General features: G+C 38.7%; 1 protein-coding gene across 1 annotated transcript in view; it reads right to left on the bottom strand.

Annotated features, from left to right (window-relative positions):
• Window positions 1–358: 358 nt before the first annotated feature.
• Window positions 359–14,337, bottom strand: part of KPNA4 (karyopherin subunit alpha 4) — a 30,067-nt gene continuing 16,088 nt past the window's right edge. The window contains exons 8-17 of the mRNA XM_083442245.1: window positions 13,304–13,390; window positions 11,180–11,349; window positions 11,055–11,099; window positions 9,970–10,101; window positions 8,785–8,913; window positions 6,509–6,613; window positions 5,675–5,746; window positions 4,179–4,341; window positions 3,855–3,949; window positions 359–2,292 (exon numbers count right to left, since the gene is read on the bottom strand). Of these exons, the coding sequence (XP_083298371.1) occupies window positions 2,194–2,292; window positions 3,855–3,949; window positions 4,179–4,341; window positions 5,675–5,746; window positions 6,509–6,613; window positions 8,785–8,913; window positions 9,970–10,101; window positions 11,055–11,099; window positions 11,180–11,349; window positions 13,304–13,390 (1,097 nt within the window). The 3' untranslated portion in view covers window positions 359–2,193. The remainder of the gene's footprint in view (window positions 2,293–3,854; window positions 3,950–4,178; window positions 4,342–5,674; window positions 5,747–6,508; window positions 6,614–8,784; window positions 8,914–9,969; window positions 10,102–11,054; window positions 11,100–11,179; window positions 11,350–13,303; window positions 13,391–14,337) is intronic.

Below are 14,337 nucleotides of genomic sequence, written 5' to 3'. Positions count from 1 at the left end.
ACAATGCATTTTTACAATTGATTCAGTAATAAAGGAGTAGAAAGGAGGGTATTTCATTGCAGATGTTTTCCCCTTGTTTTAAATAATTTGTGGAAGGCATGGTCTCAGGCCTAAAGAGGAAAAGAACATATTGAAACTATGCTGCTGAGTGAATGGGACAGAGGATCTACATTCAAATGTAGTCAATTTGTGTGTGGCAACCTACAGTTGGTGAAGGCTAAGAGGCATGATTTCAGAAAGGGTGAAAGGGATTATCAAATAAAAGCATGATAATTTTGTTCTACTTGCTTAATCAAATAATGGCACACAAAAGCAGGTTCTGTAAATATTTGTATAGACAAAAATGCATACACCAATGTAACATTGTTGTAAGTTTTAATGTTTATTTTCCCCAAGACAGCCTAGCCTGCATTCTACTTGGATAAATTTCACAAGCTAGTTTTCTGCTGCATCTAGTTTTAAACTTTTAACCATGTTTCTGATGACAAGGAATGCTGCAAAAATACTCTAGTCCAACAAAGAGTTATGATCACAAAATAATCTTTATCCATTCTACTGCGTTTCAGAATTACCAGCTGATTTAAAAAAAACAACCACAAGGTAGATATAGATGCTAATGGTGGCTAACCTGGTATGTTTTCTTATAGCAAACTGTTGTTCATGCAACACTTGTGCTCAAAGGGGAAGGCACAGCATTTCCTACAATGAGCCACCTTATAAAGAGTTCTCCTTTTGTACATATTTGCAATGTCACTTTTAATTTAGTGTGCAGAACCTCAAAACTGAGGTATTATTCCAATTATAAAAACCACTTGCATTCTGTATGCAAGTTAAGAATACAAAGTTCTCTCTAAAGTGGCTCAAAATAGATTGTTCATGGCTGCCTACATCTAAAGATAAAAAGTCTAGAACAATTGGACAGATTAGGTGGTATTATTAACGGTGTTCAAACCATGACTTGATTTGTACATCTATTCACATCTCCAATCTTTTCAGCAGTACATATGCACCAAATTTTATTTTGAGGTTTCCATATCATTTTCATAGAAAACAAAGTTTGAAAACAAATAACATTGAAACACAGCACGGTATCCTACCACAACAGAAACAGCTGGTTACAGGACTCAATAAAATCTAAAAATGAGCTATGCTGTAAATTACCACATGCAAAAATAGCTTTATGTCGTCTCTGAAAATGAAAAGGATGGTTTTAAACTTGTTTTTTTATTGTTTTCTAGTATTATATGGCAATTTGTGTACTGCAACACAATAGTTGGAAGAGGGAAACGTTTGTATGAGTTTCATGCAAAAAATCTACACAAATTAGTTTTGATGATATGGAAAGCTTTTTTTTTGTAAACAATGAACAGTCATCTGGTGCAAATGCACAGGGAAGCCTTCCTCAAAGTTTTCTGACTTTACAAGCAACTAGTAATAAGCCATACAGGAAAGAAAATAACTAAAATAAAAGGGGTGGGGAATAAAACAAAACACAGGCTGCAGGAGTAAAACCATAGTCTGCTGCTAAACCGGTCTCCGTTTTTGTGTCCAGTGTTAACACTTATACACTCCTTTTGATGATTGACTAGGGTTATTATCAGCCCCCTGAAGGCAAATCAAGCTTGCATGCGTTCACATACAGCATCACAACCATACTCTCGTACACACCCCACTCCAAGACTAGGAGTCTGCTTCATGAGCAAAGAGCCCCAGATTTGAAACACACACGTGGCCCCACAGCACTGAGTCCAGACATTCACTCAATGTTGTCCATTCACACGGTGCTTCATTAGCAAGACCTGGGCTCATTCTCCTTGGACTTATATGGGCATCCTATTCTCCTTTATGCTTACATGGCTTGATGATGGAATAGTACTGCATTTTCCCCCCACAATTGCGCTAATTAAGTCAATGTTCCTCCTCAGGCACTGAAGATCTTTGACCTGTAGCCCTTTTCCTTTGAACAACCTATATAAGCATTCAGTGTGAAGTTTTTCATTACATTTTGCCACTCACTCTCACTCGCACCCACTCGCCATCTTGACTTCATTCGGGCTTTTCTGTGATTCCAAATGAAATCTTCACCATTTTCTTCCCCGATTTAATGCAGCAGCGGATCCCATGAGCCAAGCTTGATGGATCAAACCTTATTTTATTCAGTGCTGCATTGTACCTAACTTCCAAAATACCACTCTAGAACTGGAACCCTTCTGCAGGTACATTGGCAGATGAATTGAAACCAAATGTTCCACCTTGTATTGCCTCTGGAACAAGGCTTGGATCTTCATCTATCTGTAAATGAACCACAAAGACCAGAAATAAGAATCTTCCAGGCTTCCAGTCCCACCTGCCTTAATGGAGGCAGCCGCCACGATAGCAGGTGATCATCGGCAAATGAAAAACAAGAATGACAGAGGGCAAATCATCATTGCAAATTCACCCCAGCGATGGGGGGAATGGGCTTCACTTGCAGTTTGTCTCGGTACCTGGCTCTTGCTCTGGCATGGAATGCGCTGAGTGCAAAAGCACTTTGCCTGGCGAAAACCCTCCTCCGCCGCCATTAAGAAGAGGAGGTTCTCCATTGAATTGGATCCTTAATTGGCTTTAAAGTACTGGCATGTGATGGGAAAAGGGTTGCAACAACATACTGTGGAATATACCAGCTACATGGATCAAAGGTTTGAATTGAGATAAGATTTTCTTCGGCGTGAGAGCTGGTTGGGGAGAGGGAACCCCACAGTTTGTTTATTCTAAGCTTTTATATATTTATGATTCAGCAACCCTCTCGAGAATATAAGATAAAAATATATTTACAAGTGAGGAAGGGACGTTGGAGTAATAGTGATATTAACAAGCAAAAATGGAAACAGATTGATCTGAAATGAACGGAGGGGGAGGGGAAGCTCAAGTATGACTATGTTGGAATTATTAAGACCAGGGGGTCAGCAATTTTTTTCAGCAGGGGGATGGTGCACTGTCCCTCAGACCTTGTGGAGGGCCAAACTATATTTTTTTGGGGGGGGGTGAAGGAATTCCTATGCCCCACAAATAACCCAGAGATGCATTTTAAATAAAAGGGTACATTCTACTCATGTAAAAACACATTGATTCCCGGACAGTCCGCAAGTCAGATTTAAAGGCGATTGGGCTGGATCTGGCCCCCCGGCCTTAGTTTGCCTACCCATGATTAAGACAGATTAATTCCCCTCAACTCCGTTTAAAAACAACAAGGGAAAAGACTGAGATTTTTGTGTGCTACTGATGGAATGTAATCTAAGATAAAGTTTAAATGGGCCATAAATCTCTTGCTGGAAGGAAAAGAATTTGGGGGTTGTGATAAGAACACAGCAGAGATTCTGGGAGTTGGAAAGGAGTATTAAATCTTCAGCACGTTCGAAAACAGAAGGAATCTCCATGGACATAATAGTTTTCACATGCAGGGCAGAATAAAGATAAAGTTTGAGTTCCTCACTTGAAGCTTTATATATTTATATATTCTAACATCACGAATGGAAATCATTAATTATGTATCTGTTGACTGAGGGATTATTATTATAACTGAAATGTAACTGACATTGATTAAGATTATGGAACGCAGTAATATAAGATCGGAAATGCACCCAAACCACCATGCAGGGAGCCACTTTAACTAAAATGTATTAATTGGAAGTTGATTGGCATTTTCATAATTGTATAATTTGGGAATTAATTGTTATCGTTCTAATTCGGCTATTATATGGGGTATATTGGAAAACTTAAAAAAATAAAAATCCAATCCAACCAAAGTCCACTACCAGATTTTTAACATTCAGTACTTTACTTCAAAATACTCAGTTTCAGAATTATGTACTTACATCATCTGAAGAGAAGAACTGATCAATGATCTCATAAGCCAGTTTGTAGATGTCTTCATTTTCATGATTTTGTAGTTGTTCAATTTTCTCCAGCCCTGTCAAGTTTAACACAAAAAAGTTGAAGGAACCCCAGACTAGCTGTAAAAATGAAAACAAATGTTTTTTCAAAACACACTGGTAACCAGTATGTCCACAAATAATATTTCTCCATAGAAACTATGAAAATATTTCCGGATCTGTGACAAAAATACAAAAACAAAAAACTGAAGGATCACTTTATCAAATCTAAGACCTTGGTATACAAAGGGAAAATTTTAATCGTACCTCCACATTCTTCAATAAGGTTGGCTATGGTTTCTGCCTCCTCTTCAGCCATTTTTAATATATTACTTAGCCCATCCAGCACTACTTGTACAACCTGAGCATCTTTTACTGTTAACAAGTTGCAAAAGGGAGGAATTACATTTTGTTGAATTAGGTACGCCACCTTAAAAAAGGAATAGAAACAGACATTAAGCCAATTAGGATCAATACAACTTACATAAACTGCTTGGAGGTTTATATGATTAAGCCATAAACTAATTATGAAATAATAATAAAATACTAAGTTAAGAGTATGGAGAAAAAGGAGAGTTAATTAAAACATTTTCAAACCTACAGAAATTCAAGTAAAAGGATTCTCACTATACTCAATAAGTATTATGTCATCTAATAACTCATAATTGGTTTTGACTTTAAAACCAAACAAATATATTTTTGTTAACTCATATGTATTTGATGAATTTGGACATAATCAACTATTCTAGCTCCAGATATCGAGGGGGGTTGGCTTTTAGAATAGAGCATCATGCAAGACTCACCTGTGAGCCTACTGATTTACGTTTTTAAATCTGCAAGGCACACCAAGTGATAGCAAAATAAACCAAACCAAACCTTGGATCCAAAGGTGCATTACAGAAGCAAAACTCGACTTTGCTTCATTTTTGCTGCACTCTCCCCTATTTCTCCAGATTCCACATCACCACATCCCATACTATTCTAGAAGGTCTCTGTCCCTCAAAAACATCTTTCAGGGGGGGTGCAAAGGACTTTAGTGAGAAGGGCAGGCAAACCCTATTGCAGGAGCATCTACTGTGAAACAAGCTTCTCTTGAGCATTGAAATGCTTATAAAATATTTATTGCTTCCTCTCTCCACCCTCCACCAGTTGAGAAAGAACAGCATTGCTAGCCCTACGTTCAAGGCTTACAATGCAGCTCTCCTGTCTGGGGCATTTTATATGCATGTGCGCACTCAAGAGAAATCCAAAGGATGGGACCCATATCAATGGCTTCAGGTTACATGAAAGGAGATTCCAACTAAACATCAGGAATAACTTTCTGGTGGTAAGAGCTGTTCGACAGTGGAATGGACTCTTTCGGAAGGTGGTGGACTCTCCTTCACTGGAGGTTTTTAAGTAGAGGTTGCAAACAGAAAAGTTCTACACTGGTCTGCGTGAAATTGATCAGAATTGATTCTAAGTGGATGAACTGATATTTTAAAGGCAAGTATCAAATAATGAGCACAATGTGGTATAAGGTGGTTCTTGAAAGAGGACCCATCTGTGGCTTTGATCCAGTATAATCCAGTGAAAGTTATACACTTTCAAGTCCCATTGATGTCAAGGGAAGAATTAAGTGTTTGCTTAAAAACTCTCCCATTGAAATCAGTAACACTTCTAAATGCTATTATTTGGTTGAATTGTGCTTCCTGTTTTGTATGTTCCTTTACTGTTTTAAAACAGCCAGCCAGTCAATCAATCAAACAAACTAGGTTACTTACTTGATCTTTTCTTCCACTGATTGTCAGGTTGCTTATAGCCCAAGCAGCTTCTTTCTGTGTACCAAAGTCACCCTAAAGAGAAGACAGTTGGAGGAATATCTTTATTGTCTACACAGGGGGTACACTCAGGCAAGTAACATGAGCTGATTCAGGCACCAGTCTTGTGACAACAGAAGAAAAACAGTGGATGAGCAGAGCCTCCAAATCCCAAAGCTAAGACATATCCCAAAGCTAAGGCAACTGGCTTTAGGACGCCAGCATCTGAGGTGTAAGTCGGCCACAGCAGGAAGAGCTGGGATCGTTCAGATGTTTTTGGACTGCCGCTTCCAAAATCCCTGATGGTTGACCATGCTGGCTGTTGCTGATGAAGTTGGGTGTACGCACCAAGGACTGAAGAGATGCTACAACACCTGACCTTTCATCTGAAACAAGGACCTAGGTACAGCTTACCTGCTGCCTATCAAATGGGAGTACAGGGAGAAGAGGAAAGTACTGAAGAAAATCTCTATGACTGGAAAAAGCCCAGGAGAGGAAAAAGTGATGGATGGGTGGAGATCTTCAGGGGAGGATTGGTGGGCATAGGAAGAAAGTTGAGCACCTCCTATCCAACCTGGAGGCCTCTGCTGCTTTAATTACTTTGAATTACTCAGACTGTGGGTCTCTTGGGGACAGGCACCTGTCTAGATGGAAAAACCAGCTTACTGGGAAGAGTGGCCTAGAACTCTCCATCAAGCATACGTACCCAACCAGCACATTTTATGTTCCATGGCTGTTTCAGTACAACACACACATAGAATAATACAAAAGCTTAGCAAAAGATTGGTTTTGTCTAACCTTATCTAAAAGGTGTATTATCATTGGCACAAGGTTAGCATCTATCACCGCCTGGACTTGCTGCTGATTTCCTGCAGTGATGTTAGATAGGAACCAAACAGCTTCCTGCAACAACAACGAAACCGTGATTTTAAAAAGATCGACAAGAAATACTTTGAATAACGAAAGTATTAATCCATCTCTGTAGAGCTAGACTTCTTTTAAAGGCGCAATACAAGCACAACTGAGAACGATTTAAATTTGGTTAACCACACCCAGGCAGTGGAATTCTGCATCAGCTACAGCTACTGGACTGTCTTCAAAAGCAGCATGATGCAGCCTGCATCACAATAGTTTATACAGAAGTTTATTAGAGAACGGATAATGGAGGACAGGTTGTTTCACTGCAGGAATAGCTGTAGCTAGAAAACTAGTTGGAGTGGGGCATAGTGGCTTCTTGGCACTGAAGCTACCTGGTCCAACAGTGACAGCTTGGAATTGAAGAGCCCTCTCAAATTATGAACCTGCCCCTTCAGAGGGAGTGTCTCTTACTGGGATTCAGTTTCAAGTAACAATACCCAATGATAGCATGCATTTTAAAAAATTGGCTTTAACACTACTGCAGTTTAGAAGAAAGATCAGTATTAGATGGAACAGTTTGTAGTATTACAGGTGCCAGCTGTAGCACTATGTTTATCTATATGTTGACAATTTTATCTATACTTGTTTAACAGTTTGGTGGATTTTACCTGTGCTTTATTCAGAATTTTATTATGTACTTTATATATTAGAGAGTTCTGTGGTTAAGTGGTCTATAAAACTTACTAATATTTTTTTAAAACTACCTATAGAAGCATAAATGAAGTTGCTACTAGTGCAAATATTTTTTGATAAATGTAGAACCCAAAGAATGTGTAATTTTTGTTTCCCATTTAAATCTTGCTTATTCTTGAGTATGGGGAAAATGATGATTTCCTAATCTAAATCGTATGTTTTAGGTGTCATTAAACTGAACTCTTGGATCAGATCACATTCCTTTTGCCTAACAAAAGGAACCTGTTGGAGGTTTAAAATGTCTAGATGCAAACTGCGAGCTTATTTTGGGCTCTAATCACTGGCAATGTTGCAGTAAACCCAGATGATTTAGCAACAAGGCCTCAGATGCACTGCGAAATCAACAGCTTCTTTATCAGTGCCCACAGTTTACATCACTATATAACTTTTACACAACCAACCCCTTTTACTTCAGACTAAAATGTACCCCCCTTCCCTAATGTACACACCCCTTACTATTCCCTATTACCTCCATTTCATCATTTCCAAGAGTCAGTTTATAATTCAGGTGTAGGCAAAAGACAGGTTGGAGAACCACTGACCAATTTTTGATGAGCCACCTTATATTTAAAGGCCACCAATTGCTAGATATTATTTGTAATATTTATTTTAGGTCCTGCTCTTCATTATAACTGCTCTTAGGCCAGGGTACAATAAAAATCCCATTTAAAAAATATAACCATAACCAAGAACAATGCTGGACTAGAAAGGGTTATATCTGATGCACCACGATTCATTTTTTGTTTTATGCTTTCATATAAAAGCAGGGTTTTGCATGTTAAACAGGAAAAAAACATTATTCAGTGCCACTGTGAGATGGCAAAGCAAAAATAATGGACTGAATGACCACCTCAAACTGTCCAGTTATAGGAGTTTGCTACATTATTCAGAAAGTTTTCTTGAAGTTTAGAAAACTACTTGTGGGATTGCCTTACCCTGTAAGTGCCCACTTGAATGCTTTGATCTGTGAAACTGACACTGTTACATAATACTTGCTACACAGCTGTAATAAATCAATCTTTCAGTGTTGCAGCACTTACACTTTGGAACTCCCGGTCTATACTCCTCAGGCAGACATTTCCGTTGTACTCTTTCCAATGACCATTTAAAGCTTTTTTGTTTAGGCAAACCTACCCAGACTTGTAGATCTTGATGTGTTGCATTATTTTTTACAATTGATTTTAATTATCTTAAAAAATTTTTAACTGCTTTTATTTATAATTTTGTATTACCTGTAAATTGCTTAAAGAGATTTTACTACAATCAAGCAGTATAATTTTTGTGAAACAAACAAACAAATATGCTCCTTGCAAAGGAATTGCTACATTACAATTTCTACAAAAGTCAGAACAACCTTTCAAGTAAAGAGATTGACGATTATCCTGTACTTTTGATTGATAGATATGTCACACAGTCCCTTGGTATCAATTTTCATGCATTCAGCGTCATGCCCATTTTCATACCTTATTAATTTTTTCTTTGGGGTGAGTCAATAGGGCAGGGAAGTGTGAAAGAGCTTCACAATTCAGAACTACCTGGGTCTGTTCATCAGTACCAGTAACAATATTTCCTACAGCTCTGAGTGCGGCAGTCTGGAAGAAAACATTTCAAAGTTAAAACCTGATGGCTTGAACAGCATGTTTTAAAATCAAGCATTATAGTATTAAGACTGCATGATTTGACTGAGGTTGAAATCCTATTCACATTTACTTCTGAGTAAGCATGTACAGGACTGAACAAAGCTTTAATAGATCAACTGTACCACTTAAATCAGGTAGAAGACATGGTTCTCCCCCACCCCCCCGGCAAAAATAAAAACTTGTAACTTTACAAATCTGACAATGAAAGATCTGAGAAATTAGGATTTCTGAAACACCTACTGTGTTGAGCAGCAGGTTCATCTTTTTCATGAGCCAAATTTGATGGTGAAAATGGTAATGGGTTGAGCTGGTATTACACAAATAAACCTCACATACTTAGTAACTTCCTGGCTTTCAGCACATCACTTGGCCATTGCATCTGAACTGAGAAACAATGGTTTGTGCAAAGCCTGATTTGTTTTGTCAGATTGAATGACAAGCAATGGCTTGCTAAAAGGCAGGTTACAAATCAGAGTGCAAAAAAGAACTTAGTCCCACCTCTCCATATACTTCATTATATCTGAACCAATCTACAACGACTTGCAGTTTGTATCCAGAGCTGGAAAATTGAAGTGGAAGGACCTAGCACCCATTTTCAACCATTTTGACTCTAATTTGAGTATCCCATATTGAATATCCCATATTCCTAAGTCTGATAAAATGAAATATTAAAGAATACCTCTCTTTTACAATGAGCATTAAACTTGCTAGTTAATAAAAGCTTGCACTCAACAGAAACTAAAGAAAGCTACTGTCCTTTTATTTTCTGAATCTATTTTGTCCTATGGGGACAGCAGCTTTTAAAATGTTTATTCAAGGCAAAAACACAATTCCACATTCCACAAAATATGAGAAACATTCAAGTCAGAATTTTTCTTTACATTTCTAGGCTTGACAAACACAGTGACTGAACACAGTAAGAATACAATATGCTTCATACTGTAAATTTCTAATGCAATGCTGTCAGCAAAAGTGCTTCAAATAAAGGAGAAATGGTACAAGACTCACTTGCACTTTAACTTCCTGATGGCTGAGAAGAGGAACCAAATGAGGAACTATCCCCGAGTCTATCACCATCTGAATCTGTTCATTGCCTGAATCTGTTAAGTAGGAGAGGGCCCAGACTGTATCTACCAATATCTGTTCAAAAATCAACAAGACACATTAGAGGTTTTGCAAGACACAATGAGTCATATATAAACAGAAGCATTTCCCATTGAAAACAGAGATGTTCTCAGCCTACTTAGTATTTTAAGTTTCTGCAACATACCACAAAATAAATCACAGAGGGTATCTGACAAAATCCCTTGCAAATTTTTGTTTCATACTTGCTTTCAAAAACATTTCCTGCTGAATCTTAAAACACTTTATGCTGCCAACTCCTCAGCTATGACACTTGTCTAATTTCCACTAGCAAGTATATACATTATATCAAAAGGCCTCGGGCCTCTCCTCTGTATTGGCAGAGTGGTTTCTGATTTTGTTGCAGGTTAAGTCCCAACCCAACTAAGAACAGAATGTACAGAGAAGCAGGTTCTGCAAATTTATTCCTGAACTGAATGGGTGCTGCATAGAGAGCACGGATGTCCAACAGAGAAGTGCCTCAAACGCTAAGCCCTTCCAAAAAGGACAGAATTGTCCCACTCAGCTGATCCAGTATGACAGTTCTGGTAGGTATTCTTATTTTAAGGGAATGATCCCGTCCACCACCAACTTAGTGTTTGCCTATGGATATATGTTAAGTAGAGAACCAGTGGGAAGTCTATGCAAGTCTCACCAACCCCTGTGGGAGATGAAATTTGTGCCAGTGCACATAACTGTTCTGCAGTTACCGGGACCATAGCCTCCATGTAAACTGCAAGTTGTCTGTATTTGTGAACTGTCCCTCAGTTTTGTGGGAACACTGACTTCTGAAATACGTTTTACTCCTTTGAGAGACTTTTGCTTCGTTAGTAAGACTGACAAGTATCCACCAATATAGCCAAAGAGGCACAAATTGCTTTCAGGGGTGACCTGGCGAGGCTGTGATTTGTTTTTTCAGTACGTGCTTATAATTAATCGGTAAACAGGCCATGCAATATTGAGATACTCACATTTACATCTGTGTGATGAATTAAAACACAGAGTGCTGGGAGGATCTAGGAGAAAGAGAAAAAGGTATTCAATATTCTGCAGGAAAACTCACAGTGATAAAATTTCAACAAAGAAGTAGTTTTACCTCCTGGATCGTTTCCATTGGTGGAGGCGGGTCTTTGTGGCGACACAAGTTGACCATTACCCAAGTAACATTTCTTAAGAAAGTTATGGGAATAGATGGGCTGATGAATGACAGCAGAGGCTTCACCACTCCAAGACTAATGACATAATCTCTACACTGGGGTCCATCACCTGTATAAACATGGAGGAGCTTGTGGGTAGAAGAAATATCAACACTGGTCTATCAAAATTGCTTTTCCCCATTAGGATAGCTCTCTCTGTATGTGAACAGTTTGAAATAAGCAACTTCCAGGTATAGACTCAGTTTGTTAGAATGGTTGATTTGTAGAATTAAGAGTTGGAAAGGGTGCTTGCAAGTCATCTAAGTCCAACCTCCTCCTTGATGCAGAAAATCTACAAAGGATGGCTGTCCAGCATCTGTTTGAAGACCTCTGGACAGAGAGACGCCACTCCTAAAACCCCTTTTGGGAAAGCAGAAAACAAGCCCTTGCCTTTTTCTGTAACAGCCCTTCAGGCATTTGAATAATGTTGGGGCAGCATTTGAAATAATGAGAAATGAGAATGCTTCTACATTTCAGTATTTTTAGCCAATGTGTAAAGTCAGAGTTATGATGGACAAGTGCTATGGAGAAATTTAGAGTAATACACATTTTAGAGAAGACCCCCAAATAACCCAGGAAATCCTTTCTCCAAAAAATTGTAGAAGAAACTGATTGTTCATTTTCAAACTTTTTTCTTCTTCTTACCTAGTAGAAGCAGAACAGTTGCTGCTGAGAGAAAATAACTAAGAAAACCAGTACTTTAGTGTAGCTGTAAATCAGATTTTTTTTTTGGGGGGGGGGGGGAGATTCCGCACTCCATCCCTAAGCATGAACATTATAAATCCCTTTTTGTTACAAAAAAGAGAAAAGGGTGCTTATCAATGTTCTGTTAACATGGCTGTAGCTATTATGAGACAGAAATAACTGCAACAAATGCTCTTAGAATACACTGCCTGCTTTTTAACAATTTAATCTTGAATTTTTCCAAGTATGGGCATCTTGGCTGCCATAAATCTTATGCCTCATCTGAACTCTCCCCTTCACATACTCCAAATACCATGCTAGGTTGTTCACTGAAATGTAGTATTTCTAATCTATGAAAAACCAACAGTAAATTCAGGAACTTGAATACTTTGCATGGTTTGGGGGGGGGGGGAGAAGCAGGACTATTTTTTGTCACTAACAGCTATGTTGTAAGTAGCCATTCAAGAGGTTAAGCCTTTTGAAATATGGAAATGCAACTGTGGAAAATGATTCACCAGTGAGGCCCCTGATTTATTTGTGAGTTCTCCAAAATAGAATACAAATTGGTGTATGACATAAAAGGTATGCAAATATATGCCCTCTTTTGCATGTGGCTGCGGAGGGCCCAATCCATATATAATGCACTAGGTCTAGAAAATCATGTTGGCACCTATGCACATGATACACTACCATGCCTAGATATATTAAGCTGGCAGAATAGCTTCTTCAACCTGCCCTGCCCATTTTTGGACATGCATAAAGTCAAGTATGAAGTCATAACCTTCTTGGCCGAGTGCCCTAGAAAACCTGCCCCCTGTCTTGAAGGCCTTTACCCACCTGGCCTGGGGGAGGGGCTGACTGACTCCAGCCAAAAAACCAGAGGCTGCTGAACAAACTCTTGGCCTGGAGTTTTGTTTTGTGGGCTTTGTTTGGGGGGGGGGGGGGATTGCTGCTGCTCAGCAGCAGAAAAGCTATAGACTTCGGATTCTTAACTGTAGTAGTTTAAAGAATGTAGCTTGATGCAGAGAACTAGAAATGCATATGCTATGCATAGGTATCAGATATTTCACCAACTTGGGAGCTTTGCTTGCTGTGTGATGAATACTGACAATAAGTGCACCATGACCTGAATAACTCATGTAATATCTTTCCATGTGATTTACTTGTCTGAACCTTCATGTGTCTAACGAAAATATGCTTTGGGAAAACACTCCCCTGCACAAACACACAGAATTGTGTACAAGGCATAGCTGGAGAAAAGTAGCTTTCATTCAGTAGTAAAATTCTAAGCAGTTCTCATTGTCATAGTTGTGGAGTTTCTACACAGAAATGCAACAAACCTATGATATTGCCTAAAGCCCATACTGCCTGCTCACAAACATTTTGATGGGGCGAATGCAGCAACCTCAAAAAAAGTGGGACAGCATCTGCAAAATAAAGAAAAATATTACGACTCATTTTTTTAAGCTTCCATAGCCCCTTGGTTAAGATCTAAGATTTAAACTTTAAATCATGCAATATATAAACAGCCATTCCCCATTCAAAGATATTCAGATTGCAAATCAGGCATAGTTGCAATTTGTCTAGTTATCACTCAACTGATACATAATTTCAGGGGCTTAGTGCATGGAACTGAACCCTTGAGAAAAAAAGAAGCGCCTTTCTGAACCTCCAGTTCTTCCTCCAAAGCACTATAATGTTCAAAATAAATCTTTCAAATTTTGTCCAACAGGCAAGATGCACAACTGTGTCTGGAACTTAACATATCTCCCCAATGAGATGTAGCACACTCAGTATGCAGACAGAACAATGATGTGTAAAAGTGGAATTACCACACACTTATTTATGTTCCTTTTGCATTATGGCTGAAGGTAGCATGAAGCCTCCGTCATTGGCACTTCAGTTTTGCAAAGCTCTACAAACTGTATCCTTCTCCTGTGGAATACTTCTAAGCATGTAAGGCACTAAATCGCACTGACAGCCCATTTTCAATTTTCTATATTTTTTATCTTTAAGCAGCCATTGGGTTGGATCCAGACCTCCTGTGAACACTGCTGACAATCTCTCCTACTTCCTGCAGTCTCTTGAACAGCTATGAAGGGTTGCAAGAGCTTGTGGAATAGCATGAGAGGTGTCACTGGGATTTGCCGAGGCGGCAGGAAAATTGGTGAAAACCACCTTTCCAGCAGGAAACCCGCATTGGTTCATCATCCCCTCTGAGAACTGAAGAAGTCCTTTCACTCTAGTAAGGGCAAGTCTGGATCCAACCCATTATAAAAGAAAACTAGAGAAGTAACTCTTTTTTTAAAATATAAAAAGTCTTTTATACCGATCAAGAAACACTGAAAACAGTCATATATCAGCAGTGGATAGT

Source organism: Podarcis tiliguerta, assembly GCF_965153285.1.
Source record: "Podarcis tiliguerta genome assembly, chromosome: 5".
Lineage (NCBI taxonomy): Eukaryota > Metazoa > Chordata > Lepidosauria > Squamata > Lacertidae > Podarcis > Podarcis tiliguerta.
This window is presented reverse-complemented; position numbering and strand designations above follow the sequence as displayed.